At 41.7% G+C, this 14,390-nt stretch overlaps 1 protein-coding gene across 1 annotated transcript; it reads left to right on the top strand.

The window, feature by feature from the left end:
• The first annotated feature begins 111 nt into the window (after positions 1-111).
• NUDT21 (nudix hydrolase 21) lies at positions 112-11,353 on the top strand. Its single transcript, XM_090260240.1, has 7 exons — positions 112-371; positions 3,165-3,365; positions 4,172-4,235; positions 7,809-7,898; positions 9,060-9,135; positions 9,712-9,826; positions 11,075-11,353. The coding sequence occupies exons 1-7, from the start codon at positions 256-258 to the stop codon at positions 11,094-11,096; spliced, it is 684 nt and encodes a 227-aa protein (XP_090116366.1). The 5' UTR covers positions 112-255; the 3' UTR covers positions 11,097-11,353.
• Positions 11,354-14,390: the final 3,037 nt, after the last annotated feature.

Genomic DNA, 14,390 nt, shown 5'->3' with positions numbered 1-14,390 from the left:
GATTTTACCAATGGGAGCTCCAGATATTGCGGCCATCCCACCAGCGACCGTGCTCGGCTTGACTGGCCACAGCCTCTCTACTTCCTGCCGTCAGAGGCTCTGGACGCGCTTCCGGCGTGCGTGTGTACGCCTCCTCAGGCGCTCCCCTGTTAATGGCGGGCGGCGGCTGCTGAGTGGGTCGCTGACAACCGCTGCCCGCATCGGGAAAGCCTCGCTGCCTCTGCTCCTGTGCGCTCGCCAGCAGCGATCGCCAGCATGTCCGTGGTGCCGCCCAATCGCTCGCAGACCGGTTGGCCCCGGGGCGTCAACCAGTTCGGCAACAAGTACATCCAGCAGACCAAGCCCCTCACCTTGGAGCGCACGATCAACCTGTAAGTGCGGCCTGCTCTTCCCGCGCTGCCTCCCCCGGCTCACCCTTCCCGGGAGCGCGGCCAGAGGCTCCAGTCTCCTCCTGCCGTCGCGCCCCTGGCCCTCGCCGGCTCCTCGCCTCCCCACCACTCCCACTCCCGCTCGTGAGCGCGGGCCTGTATGGCTCCCGCGGGCCCCTTGTCCTCCAGCGCCAAGGGGTTAGCGGCCTGTTTGAGCGGATTTTCCTTTTCCGGGAAGACGGCGTCCTCCTGTGCCCCCGGGTCCAGCCCGGGGAAGAACGCTGCTTTGCCTGGAAGTCTTCCTTTTCCCCCTCCTCCCCAGAGATCGCCGCAAACCGGGGCGCCGAGCTTTCTGACAGCGAGCTTTCGGGATCTGGCTCTCAGCGTAGCCTTCGTTTCTCCGCTCTTAACCCCTGCATTGCCTTTCAGCCCGTGGGCGTCCGTACGGTCGTGAGCTTCAGGCCCAGGGCCCCCCGCTCGGAAGGGTGGGTGCTGACGGCGCTGGGCCTTCAGACCTTGGAGGGATCTCTCGCAGAGCCCCGGGGAACCCACTGTGGCTGCGTTCTGGTAGCGGCACCTTTCCGTTTAGGCACCTAGAGCCATTGCGTTTCCAGTTCGCTCGCACAGGTAACCTGGCCGCGTGTGGCAGGTCACGGGCCTTGGGGGGGTGCCTTGCCCAGGAAATGGTCAGTATGCGCTTGGACCGCCTCGTTCCTGAGAGTCCCTGAGAGTCCGCGCGGCGCGTGGGAGGCTGGCCCTCGTGGGGGGGCGGGGCCCCTTAATTCTGGCCAGTGTTTTAAGAGGTGCAAGGGTTTGCGAATGACGTTGGTGTTCGTAGGACACTTCAGGTGTTTTCTCTGTTTTATATTCAAGTAAATGCACCCCCCCCCCCCCCCCAAGCGATGTGACCTGGAAACGATGGTTATTGTTTTGTCTGGCAGAACAGATGCTGGCTTGGAAATTTAGGTAACAAAAATGATAGGTGCATGAAATCTGAAATTCGATAGTTGCATCTATGCAAATGGTAGCTACTATGTTAACCTAGTGACGTTTTAATTTTGTATCATCGATTTTAAAAATCCTTATGAGATGCCCGCGAAGTGGGACAGGCAAATGTTCCCCTTTTACGAAATAGGAAAGCACACAACTTGGGGATGAGGACTTGCCGTGCCGATGAGAACCAAGACTCACAGTTTTCCCTTGAGTTGCCTGATGAGGTCAGTTTGCACCAGGCCATTATGGAGCATTAACTGGGTGAAAATGTTTCAGCCACTACGCCACGGAAGTTACTGGTTGGTGGGTTTACAGGACTTCCCCTCTTTATAAATGTAGCGCTCAGAAATGATGGTGCTGTCAACTCGACTCACGTGTGAGTGATGATCGGGTTGAAAAATACGTCCTCTCTCCCTCAGTATATTTTCTTGTAGAAAGTGCTGCACAGGTGCCTCCTTTGTGCCAGGCCCTGGGCACAGTGCTGTGTGTGCAGGGCTGAGAACGGGAGATGCAGGCCCCTGCTTTATAAAGCTCACCGAGCGTTGGGAATGGTAGTATGTGCTCTGCTGGTGCGGATTTCACAGCTGAAAATGCCGTTTCATCTTGATTGCACCCCCAGATGCGTCAGGGCTGTCCTTAATTCTTCATAATTTAGTTTGTGAGAACTCAACGTTTGTATACACACACAGCATTTTTAAAAACTGCCTGGGACACGGTGCTGTGTGAGGTCGCTGCTGCCAAGGGTGACATGAGATTCCGCATTGGGACTCCTGGGGGACGGCTTTCTAGAAATCTTTAAAGCACCCTGGAAATGGTGTTTTTAAGATCTGCTTCATTTATGCTCTGGAATTAACTTCTTCAGTTTCGGCAACCTGGATGTGTTCCCCATTCAAGAATAGCAGAGTGGACTAATTACGTAGTTACTGACTTAGGTCAAGGTAATTTTATAAAATAGATACCTTGGGGACAGCAGTGTGGCCAAAGCATTCTTCTTACTCAGGGGCTTCTGAGTGTGTAAGTCTTAGGACTGAGGGGTTACAAGGTGATACGTGTGGTAAAAACGTAAATACTTTAAATTATTTTTAAGGAAAAGTGTGATCTTTATTGGGCGGTATGGAAACGGTCTTCAGCGTTAGGAGCCATATTTTGAGTTCTTGATAAAGGAGGAGTGAATGTTCAGAATTAAGTACGGCGGGCAGGAGATTGCATGGCGGGGAAGGATCAGGGTAACGCGTGAGATAAATGCAGGGGCTACAGGGGTTTAGAGGGGGAAGAGAAGTTTAGCTGAAGAGGAGAGGGTTGTGGTACCAACAAGATCTGAGGATAGTTGACGGGGGAAAGGACAAAGCAGGAGAGATGGCCAAGCGACGGCTCAAGTTGGAGAAACAGGGATGAGGCCATAGTGCCCGTCATCAGTGGGCCCGAAGCGACACCAGCCAGCTCGGCAGTGTTGTCATACTAGCCGCAACCCATGTCCGATGACTACTTCCTTAAGCGTTTGGAGGCCTTAGGGATAGTGTTACCCACGCCTGAAAGTTCAGGTGTAGAGTAACGGGCTTGATCTAATAACAAGCTCTGGCTTTAGAGCCCCAAGACCTGGATTCTAGTCTCCGCTGTCTCATTAACTACTTGTGTAACTTTGCACAAATCCTATGGCTCTGAGTACAGTATATGCACTTTTTACCATGGGGGGTGGGGGTAGTGGTGGTGGGGGTGTGTGTGTGTGTTTTAATGTGGTTGGTGTCTAGGATGGTAAATTATGGTCTCCAGTTCTCATGTGTGATGTTTGTGTTTGGATCGCAGGTACCCTCTTACCAATTACACTTTTGGTACAAAAGAGCCCCTCTATGAGAAGGATAGCTCCGTTGCAGCCAGATTTCAACGCATGAGGGAGGAGTTTGATAAAATTGGAATGAGGAGGACTGTAGAAGGGGTTCTGATTGTACATGAGCACCGCCTGCCCCATGTGCTACTGCTACAGCTGGGAACAACCTTCTTCAAACTGTAAGTGTCATTGGAAAATTCACAGCAAGACAGCTTTTAATAGGATTGCTGTTTTATGCAGCTTTGGAATGTAGTTTTAGCCCTTAGGCATTTATCGCAACAAATTCGGCTGTTCGTGGAGTCTTTAGAAAGAGAATATCACAGGTAATTTTTCTCCATGGCACTGCTCATTTATTGCCTAACTAGAAATCTGCACATTTCTGTATATTGGTGCTGTTCATGACCGAGCTCGATGGAGCCCTGTCATTGCAGCATCACTAAAAACAATTGATATTATTTCTTTGGGTGACTAATGTTTTTATTCTTAAAAGGGCTTAATTTTTATAGATAGTTGTTCAGTTTTACCATTTAAGCTAATGAATTTCTCGATACATATTTAGTTCACAACTATTTGACCAGATTGTACCAAAAGAGAGGTCTCAGATATTTAGGTTGGAGTTCTGGGGAAATGCCCCATTGTTCAGACTTAAAGAATGTGGTTCGTTGCTCTCTGGACATTCCTACTTTTCATTAATGCTAAGTAGTTCCCAGGAAAAAGAGATTGGGATGGACTGGTGGTCAGCAATTGTGTAATGTTTATATTACGGTACATATTTTGTTTAAAATTAGAGTTAGTGTTACTATTAGTCTGGCCAATTAACATGAACTCAGCTTTCTGTTTCTAGCATATTCTTCCCTCTCCCTTTGATTGCCTCATCACGTGACCCTGAAATATGTGTCATTCAGTTACTTGACAGATGTAACTGTTATTGTTTTCTTCCAAAATTGTATTGACTTGAAAGCTGAGATTGTTAACCTTTATGCAGACCTGGTGGTGAACTTAACCCAGGAGAAGATGAAGTTGAAGGGCTAAAACGCTTAATGACGGAGGTATTTCTTTTTCTTTTTTTAAATGTTCTGCGTGTTTTTATTAAAATATCCTGTCAATACATTTACTATTCTATTTCTAATAGATTTATTTTAAAATAGAAAAATGTAATGTGGAGTATAGAAATTTCACAAAAATTCTCTTTTCTAGATAAATGGGTAATTGACCCATAAAATAGATGGGTACTGTTTTTTATGCTTTGTCTTAATTTAGGCATAGGGTATTTTTGAGCCCAGAGTTTATTACAGAGGCCAAAACCAACAGTACACAAAAAGTATACAACTACATAACTTAAAAACATATTTGTTTCTGGTATACAATAAAGGCTGATATTTCTGACAGAGGTATTTTTCTATTTAACCACTTTGACAGTTTTATTATTGCCCTTGTTAATACCATTCATTTACTGGATAATTAGGTTTTTTTATGTCTTGTGAAAAGAATAACTTTATTTTGAATATTTACTTTTCAGTAAATAAATCTGAAATCCCAGAGTGTTAGTATGTACAATGTTTATTTTCCACAAGTTGAACTTATACTTAACTTTATTTTTTTTCCTTAAATGTTTATGCTACAATAACGAATAATAAAAGCAACATTTGCTTGCTTGATGTTATACAGCTGGTATGTCATGGAGCTGGCGCTCCAAATGTAGGTAGTTTTGTTCCATAATAGGCCTCTAGAATTTTGACAAGAGAATGATTTCTGTTACATACCTGTTTTCATTTTTGCACATCAGTTTGTTGTTGCATTTATTTATGCACTCATTGGTTGATTCTTGTATGTGTCCTGACTGGGGCTTGAACCTGCAACCTTGGCGTATTGGGATGATGCTCTAACCAACTGAGCTACCTGGCCAAGTTTCAAATGTACTGCTGTTTAAGTCATTCTTATGTCTGCCTCTGAAGATTTGGAGCCACATGTATAGAGTCTGGAGGTTTTTGAGATTCTAGGTGGTTTTTGTTATTAAATACTTTCCTTTTTTAGCATGCAACCTGCTCTTCCCCTTCAATTACAAAAGTAATACTATTCTTTGCAAAAACCTTGGCAAATACAGAAAAGTAGAAACAAAACTAGAATAACCTGTAATTCTACCACTTGGACCAATTGGTCTTTCTAGTAACTTTTAAATGCATTATAAGTTTTAAATCATGTGCTGTTCTTGGATATCCATTTACATGTGGTAGGTCGAACCCTGCTTACCTTAGCTTCTCAGACCTTCACTAAAAAGGCGGTAGAGGCGTTTTACAAGGCTATAAATCCAGCAGCGTTTAGCAAGTGCAAGATGAGATAGTAACAAAAGCTTCTGCAAGGTGGGAGACAGACAGACCCTAACCAACATAGAAACCTTGGCCCAGCAGGAATGCAGTTCAGTACCAGCGCTGCAGAACAGAAGTCTGAGGAGTGGGAGGTGCCTGGTCCTACGGGAGTGGGGCCACGCATGGACTGAAGACACGGTTGACTGGCGGGCTGTGTGGGGTGTATTAATATTCCTACTCTGTACAGTTAGGCTGAGTGGCCGGTGACTGATTCTTGGTAGAGACTGAGCCAGAAAACAGTAAGCAGTGAAGAAGCTGAGTCGGGGAGAATAAGTGAAGGTTTGCATCCTCAAGTGGGACTTCTAGGTTTCTCCTGCTCGGCTGATAGTTTATTGACAACCAGTTTGACCCCAGCTGAAAGTTGGAGGTTTTGTTTCTGGAGAAAGTGACTGAACAACAACAAAATCTCTCCAGACAGGTGACATTTGGGAGTCTTCTAAGGAATTAGCATGGTCCTTGCATAGTGCTCAGAGAGGTGACAATGAAGTGCCTGTTGCTTTACCCTTATTTGTGAGCAGATAACCAAATGTCACCAGGCTTGGAGAGAAAGGTGTTTGACAAGAAAGATCAAAAGAAGCAAAAGGAACTCAACAGAAACAAAACCCAGCAGTCAGTAAAGTCACAGTTAATATTCTTGCTATGGCGAAGGAGATACTGCGTCTGTGGACCAGTGAGCCGTTAAACAAGACTGTTCAGCCCTCGCCAGTGCAGCTCGTCGCCCCGCACACTGAAAGGTTGCAGGTTTGATTCCCGGTCGGGACGCTTACAGGAAGCAACCAGTCACTGTTTCCCTCTTTTTCTTTCTCTCTCCCTTTCTCTCTCTCAAAGCAGTGAGAAAATGTCCTCAGGTGAGAATTAAAAAATAAAATAAGAAAAGGCTATTCAACCAACAAAAAAGAGCTCATGAGTATTAAAAAAAATTAGCAGAATGAAAAATACAACTTAAAAGATTGAATTTAAGAAATCTACCAGAAAGCAGAATGAAAAGCTAGAACATAGGTAAGAAAAGATAAACTTTGTAGATTATTCTAGAAAGGCCAGTATAAACTATAGTCGACTGTTGAACGATGCAAGGGTTAGAGGGCACTGACTGCCTTGCTCAGTTTGAAATCCACTTATGACTCCCGACTCCTCCTGAAACTTAACTCACAGCCTACTGTTGACTGTAAGCCTTATTGGTTACGTAAAACAGTTGACTGTTGCATATTTTGTACGTTATATGTATTATATACTCTAGACCCATATAAAGGAAGCTAAAGAAAAGGAAACCATAAAATATATTTACAGTGTTAACTGAAAAAAATTCACGTGTTAGGGAACCCACGTAATTCAGACCTGTGTTGTCCAAGGGTCAACCGCATAGATACATAGCACAGAGGGAAAGGAAGAATTCGTAAAGTAACAATTTAAGAAAATTTCCCAAACTCGAAGAGCTTAAGTTTTCAGACCAAGAAGAACTACTGGCCTGCCCTCTATAACGAATGTTAAAAGATTCGTGCAAAGGCATATCATCCTGAAATTTTAAATAAGTGAGGATAAAGAGAAAATAATAATAATTTCCACAGTGGGTGGGGAGCAGAGACACATGTTAAGTGCAGGCATCAAAGTCAGAAATGGCACTCACTTCCCGGAAATAATACTGGAAGCTAAAAGATCATGGAACATTTCGTCATAAATCGGAGGGAACATGATTTCTATCCTAGAAATTTCTGTCTAATCACACTACATCAAGTGTGCATGTAAAATAAAATTATTTCCAACTTACAGAGTCTCCAAAATGGAGTTATTTGTTATACCCTTTCAGGAATGAGAGGGTGTTCACCACCGAGATAAACTAAGGAAGAAGGTACAGGAGTCAGAACGTAGAGGGAGCGAGGCAGAGGGAGGCCCGCGACTCCGGCTGTGAGGCAGGGCTGAGCGCCTACAGATGGGAGCAGGGCAATGGAGGAACAGCTCTGAGGACAAATGAGATTAATCGAACAATTGATATTTGAATTGAGAAGAAATTTAACCTCTGGAAAACGGGCGTGAATTAGTGATAGCGAATGAAATGAAGAGAAAGTTATTAACCCCCCCCCCCCAAAAAAGGGATAGCAGAACAGGTGAGGAAACGGAACTGCAGTTACTAACGCTCTGTTGTCCGTATGGGAAGCGCGGCTGTTAGCAGAGCTGCCAGAAACAATTGCCTTCATTGCAGAAGGGCGTTGAGGGTCTGCATGTTTGGTGTTCACCGGCCATGCCGTTTCTTTCTGACAGATACTAGGCCGTCAGGACGGAGTCCTGCAGGACTGGGTCATTGATGACTGCATCGGTAACTGGTGGCGACCAAATTTTGAGCCTCCTCAGGTCAGTCCGCTCCCCCCACGACCCCATTCCCCCTGCTCTCACTTGAGATTGTTTTGAAGCAAATCCGCAATATAATTTTAGTTGTAAATATTAGAGCATGCATTTCTAAAAAGGATATTTTTTAAAAACCACAGTTCTATTATTATCATAGTAAAAATAAGAAATAATTCCACAATGTCATTAAACATGTAGTCACTGTTCACATATCCTTTATAGTTTCAAATTTTATTGTTATTTTACATGTTTGTTCCTGAGAAGTGTGTTGGCTTTACGAAAGTAGAAGTTCATTTGGAAATGAAGTTCCAGGTCCAAAGATGCACAGAACAGTTATTATAAACTCATTTTGAACACTCCTTGCTCTAACTGGAAAATGCCCAGTAATACCCCAGAAGTTCTCCAGGCTGCTTTCTGAGTGCTCCTGCATGTCCCCTCCCATGGCCCTAGGACAATTCCCTTAATTCACCGAACCTCGGCCTGGCTCTGCTAGCGTCAGCCATGACACGAGGGTCACAGTAAACTTGGAGCGCTGGGTAGGCGTCGGTGGGGAAAGAGCACACCCCGCCTGGCCCTCTCAGCCTGTCTGTGAGGCGCAGCTGCCTGCACGCCCAGGCAGGGACCCGAGAGAACAGGCTCACGGGAGAAGCGGCGCGCGTCCCGCGTGGGAGAGTTTGGGGATGCCGGGCCGTTGGCTTTGGTCATGGTTGGGGCACTTTGTTGGATCCACCTTGGGAGTCTAGAAAATTTAACTTGGTGATGATACTTTTAAAAAAATTATTTTTTAAAGCGCTATTTAATAGCAGACATTATTGAGTTGTAAATTTCTCAAGTGGTAAATAAGTCCTGTGTCTACCTATTTGTCTTGAATGGTCAAATAGTTCGCTGTTTGTTTTGTGTTTGTTAAAGCATTTCTTTATTAGTAAATAGAAGACTAGAAAGGATTCCGCTTCTCTCAGCGGTTTGCACCATATTGGGGAACAAACATGTAAAGAAATAAAGCCACAGGATATATGTTAAAATAAAATATGTTGGGGTAAGAGGAACTTGGTCTCAGAGGGATGATATCTGGGCTTAATGTCTGAAATGGGGGAATTGATAAATAGAGGCATGGAGGTACAAGGAATGTCTTGGTGACAACAAATTATTCTCTTTTATTATTTTTAGTATCCATATATTCCTGCACATATTACCAAACCGAAGGAACATAAGAAGTTGTTTTTGGTTCAACTTCAAGAGAAAGGTAAGTTGTTTTGTTTTTTGACTGCTGCCATCTGAAAACATTTGTGGAGTGATTTGAAGGATACTTCTGTTTGTTGTTTCTTCAGGTTCCTTGGATTTTTGGATTTACTGTAAAATTAAAAACACATACCATGTTTATATAGAATTACTTAGTTTTTCTCATAGATGTGCCAGTCATATACTAGCAGGGGAAAGTTAAGTTTAGACCCTAAAGTACCAGATTATTTTTAATAACTGTTTAACTGCTGGTATTGATTTTCACATTGGAATAAACTGAAAATTGTAGGAGAGAGATGAACTGATTTTTTTAAAAAATAGCAACTTTAGGCTTGTTGTACATTTTAATAACTTAGTGGTGCTCTTGGTTGTTAATAGCATGGATCTCTTTAGAGAGTTGGTTTCAAAGTTCTTACTATGAACATTGCTTAAAATATAAAACCAAAATGTAATGAGAATTATTTTTTCCACACATATTTCTCAAATGTAAAATTGGCGATTATTTTACAAGTGAAGTGGAACCTGTGATTATATAAGAAAGTAAAGAAAATGAACACTGTTTTGTATTGTTTTGTTTTAGCCTTGTTTGCCGTCCCTAAAAATTACAAGCTGGTGGCCGCACCGTTGTTCGAATTGTATGACAACGCACCAGGATACGGACCCATCATTTCTAGTCTCCCCCAGCTTTTAAGCAGGTATACAGGGATGAACATTTGTGGTTGATTCATTTAAATGGCCAGATTTAAATTACTCCAAGCCACTTGAGAAGGGATAGTTCATGAATTTAGGTCTTTAAGGAGGTTGGGACTGTAGATGGGCCCTTCGGTCACGTGCAGGCCATGGATTAAACATGGCTGACTAAACGTGGCCCTGACATGCGGCATGACATCCTGGCATTTGTGTAACTGTTCCTCCCCAGCTCTGCTATTCAGGTTAGTTTGAAGTCTGCATTTAAAGAAGAGATGGTAAGATGGTGTTGTGCAATAAATATGAAGGGAGTTACCTGCATAAAAATGTGGCAGTCGAATCTTTTGGTGTAGTGTGTTTTCGTTCCTTTGTGGAATCAACTGTATTTAGGCCCAAATTGGAGCATGTAAGATTAAGTCTAAATTTTTACATGGAGTTTGATATAATTTTTAAGGCAGAGTGATGAGAAATGCCTTTTTTTAAGTTGACTCCAACTGGGTGAGCTCCTGAGAGCCAGCTGTAGCTAGGATTTACGGAAGGGCATGGTGGTTAAGACACAGATTCTATGGCATTTGGGTCTGATCACTGCCTTCAGTCTTCCCGGCAGTGTGACCTCGGACAAATGGTCGTACCTGTTTACTTCTTCCTTTGTCTGTGAGTGAGGGTGGTAGTCCCCCCTCATAGAATTATGAGGAATGAGTGAAAGAAGACACATAAAGTGCTTATAATAGTGTCAGGTGCCTGGGAAGTGCTCAGTAGCTGTTCATTTAAAGATAATTCCAGCAGTGATTTTGCCTTCTTTGAAAGCTAGTTGAGTAAAATTGGTCTTTCGCTTTTGTTACACTAATCAAACTTCACCTTTTACTCCTGCTTTGGTCTGCTGATGAGTTACAAGTTGAAGAACGGGATATGGAAGAAAATCATATTATTCATTCATTTAAACACCATCTGTCAGGTCAGGAAGTGTACTCAGTGGTCATAATACAATGAAATGAAAAACTTTTCCTTCCCTCTGGAAACTCATTAGTGGGTAATTAATCAAATTTAGACTTTTTTTTTTTTTTTAATTGTAAGTGTTCAACTGCACTGTAATGTGTAAGATGTAACAGGTGAGAGAAAATTGTTTTTCTTGGTGTAGAAAATGCCAAAAAAAATGTCAAGAGAAGTTAGAAGTGTCCAAATAAATTTCTTTATCATCTCAGGTAGAAACTATGTAAATAATTGTTTTTAATAAAGCTGTTCTTTTTAAAATTCAGGTTCAACTTTATATACAACTGAATTCCTGCACAGTGGAGAAGTAAAAGAAGCCGTCTCTGTGAGCACAGCTCTGCACAGTATAGAGTAAACATAGTAGAAACGTTTTTTTTATTTTTTTTAATCATCTCTTTCCCAGCCCCTCAACTGCCACCTGCTTTCTCTTGTTTGAATAGTAAAGTTGATATGAAGAACTAGATAGTGGTGTAAACACATGTGGTAATGTTTAACTTGCTTTTGTTCTACCCACACGTTTTTGTACATTAAAGAAAATGAACTTCCATTTGTTTTTTTTTTTTTTTTTCTTTTTTAATTTCACATTAAACTTGAAAAATTCTTATAGGAGAGGATTGTTTTTTTCTCACTCCTAGGCTGGTGAATGTTCAGAAACAAAGGCAGGGCTAGGTCAGCTGAGTTTATGGGACCCTTGCTCTAATACCATTCTTGGGCGTTCTCTTCAAGACCGTGTCAGAGATCTTTGTAATGAAGATTTTCTCTTACTTTTGGGAACTAGATTTGCATGCATGAGTCCAAGGTGCAACCCCTGTACCACATTTTATATCTGATGAGTTGTATTACAGGAGAACACCCAGTATGGTAACTGCCTGGTACATTCTGTACTAGGTCAGCCAGACCTTAGTATGCAGGTAGTGGACCTTAACAGGAAATGATTAAAATGGACTGGGCCAGGAAGCTCATGGAGAGGGATATAAGAAGACATGGATCTGGAGTTCATTTAGTATTTTCCTTCACATAATGGGGTATTAAGTATTTGTGCTATTCTGAGTTTTATGTCTTGGTATTCTTAGGGCCATGGTAAAAGGGTGATCTGCGAAGGAAGTTTCTAAAAATGGGTCAGTTAGATTTTGATTTCTTGGATTGCAAAGTTAAGTTATTTCAATTAACTTGAAGTTATATTCATAGAGATGAAAATTTGATTTTAGCAAGTGACACAAAACCTTTTCATAAGTATGTGGGAAGAATCTGAAATCTAAGGAAAGGATACAAGATAAATACCTGTGAGCCTATGGAAAAAAAAAAAACATTAAAAATTTAAAAAAATATTGCTAAATTAGTGTCAAATTTAAAGGAATGAAAACAAAATCTTAGGACAAAGGAGTTTGCTGGCTATCTCACTGCTTAATAGTCAGAATGTATTGTGTACGCCTTATTCCAAACTTGTTGATTGTAGGCTTGATGTAAAGGAAATTTTGTAAGATATAACTACTTAAAAGATTGGTATAGTTAAGTTTTTAATAGAAATGAACTTCTGGTTAGTTCTTACAACTTTGTGGTACTGATCACAGGGCTATTCTCCTAAGTGTTGGGTGATGTGAAAGGTGTATCATGTATTTTTCCCTCTTTAGACTTGGGAAAGTCAGACCAAGAGTGCCTGAGCAGTTTTAATTATAAACATCCAAGTTCATCTGGTTGCAGTCCCATCAAACTTTTCACATAGCTGCGTATCACGTAGTGACTGTAACTGTGCTCCTGCTCAAATAGTAAGTAAACACCAGACTCCAGGACCAAAATGACCAGTGTTTCCTTTGAAGAAGCTGCTAGTTCTGTGGATAGTCCTCCTCCCTTAAGGGCTAACAGCCCTGTCCTCTGGTTTACATTAGCAGATTTCTAATTTATTACAATTTTATTGGTTAGCTCACTGATTATGTTGGGGAAGGCAGAGATGGGGATAGCTTGATCCAGCCCACCTTCCATGATTGCTTCTGGAATCCAAGTGAAAAGCTGCCGGAACCACAAATTGGACCAAGGTTGCTTTTGCCATTTGGGGTGGGTGGAAAGAGAGGGGCTCGTTGGGGGTGTGATTTATAAAGTGATGTCAATAAAGGAGTTGAAGAACCATGTTATGTGAGGCCATCATGTATTTTGTAACTTAAGCTTTGACCTAGACATTCTTTTTTGATTACTGCTTCCCAGTATCTATATGCTGGGACTTCGGTGAGAGAAATCTTTGATTTCAGCTAGCTGGGTAACCTTGGAATGAAAGATCTGGTTTTGAATATAAAATTCATAACACAAATTTGTAAAACTTTTTCAACTGGTTGGTTGTAGTTGTATCCCAACACTCTCGTTCTGGTTTCTGGAAGGAAATAGGGAAGTTCAGACCTGATGCATTCCTACAGCCTTAGAAGGGGGTACAAGGGCACTTTTAACACTAAGGTCTTTGATAAGTAAGTTCTTGTTACGCTTCCTGAAGAACTAACAATCAGTTGTGCATTCCAGTTCTCTACACATTAAATACTGAATAGTTTTTAAATCAGTTCTCAATTAACTGACATATTTTTGACTGCTTCCTATGTTCCAGATTTGTTTATAAACGAGAGTGCTATTTTGTATTTGTGTAACTACAACATTTGCTGTGTTATTTCCCCTGAGTAATCCAAGTAGGGCATATTTTATATAAAACTACCAAATGGCACTGGAAAATATTCAGTAGGTGAGGGAGGAAAACAAAATGTTTTACTCAAAATTTTAAAATCATTTAGTTAGCACTGATATTTCTTTAAAGAAAAATGAATTTTGTTTCCTAAGTGATGAAGACGTGTGATTTTTTAAAAAAAGTAAATAATACTTAAAATGGCATATGATAATTCTATGAATTTGTACTTTTAGCAGCAGATCTGGATTTTTATCATTGTCTTACCTTGTAGCTTGCATTTTGTGGTTCAGTTATTACTTTGGATATTTAAGAGTTCCATTAAGTTAGCGTTTGATTTGGCTAAGCTAACCAAATTAGTCCATTTTTTTCCTCTTATGCTTAATTAGAAGTGAGAGGTAGAGGTCCACTAGATTCAGTAGGCTGGCAAGCAGTTTAAAATTCTTTCCTAAATGATGTAACTCTTAGGCTCTCAGGTTTTTAATGACTATTTTTTAAGTACCTGCCTAGTCACTTGAGATGAAATGCTTGGAGTAGCTTTTCCACATCGGAGTTCCCCAAACTTAATGTTCTCACTAGTTCATGATGCTGGGGACAGGATGTGCCCATCACTACGACTGTTGCAGAGAGCGTGCAGTTTTGTATGTCGCGGGGCCGGAAAAGGCATAGCGGTTTTGAATGCGGTGCAGGTCAGCTTCTGTAGCATCAGGTTTCATTTCCCAAATTATTTCACTTGTTTTCTATTCTTATTTTAGTTAAACTGACTCATTTCAGTTTCCCTTTTGTTTAAATATGTGATGAGAAACATAATATTGTAATTTTCACTTGAGCCATGAAAGACATCTAATATTAGCTCATATTATATTTATCAAGCTTGTTTTTATGAAAAAACAGACTGTCTATATTAAGCCAATTTAGGTGTA

This window comes from Furipterus horrens, unplaced genomic scaffold (assembly GCF_987537825.1).
Source record: "Furipterus horrens unplaced genomic scaffold, mFurHor1.1.pri manual_scaffold_13, whole genome shotgun sequence".
Taxonomy (NCBI): Eukaryota; Metazoa; Chordata; class Mammalia; order Chiroptera; family Furipteridae; genus Furipterus; species Furipterus horrens.
Note: the sequence above shows the minus strand (reverse complement) of the source record. Positions and strands in the feature narration are given on the sequence as shown.

Excerpts from the sequence above, each read along its gene's own strand:
- NUDT21 (XM_090260240.1), top strand. The coding sequence starts at position 256 with ATGTCCGTGGTGCCGCCCAATCGCTCGCAGACCGGTTGGCCCCGGGGC. Across the intron at positions 4,236-7,808 it reads TAAAACGCTTAATGACGGAG|ATACTAGGCCGTCAGGACGG; the intron begins GTATTTCTTTTT and ends TCTTTCTGACAG. Across the intron at positions 7,899-9,059 it reads CAAATTTTGAGCCTCCTCAG|TATCCATATATTCCTGCACA; the intron begins GTCAGTCCGCTC and ends TATTATTTTTAG.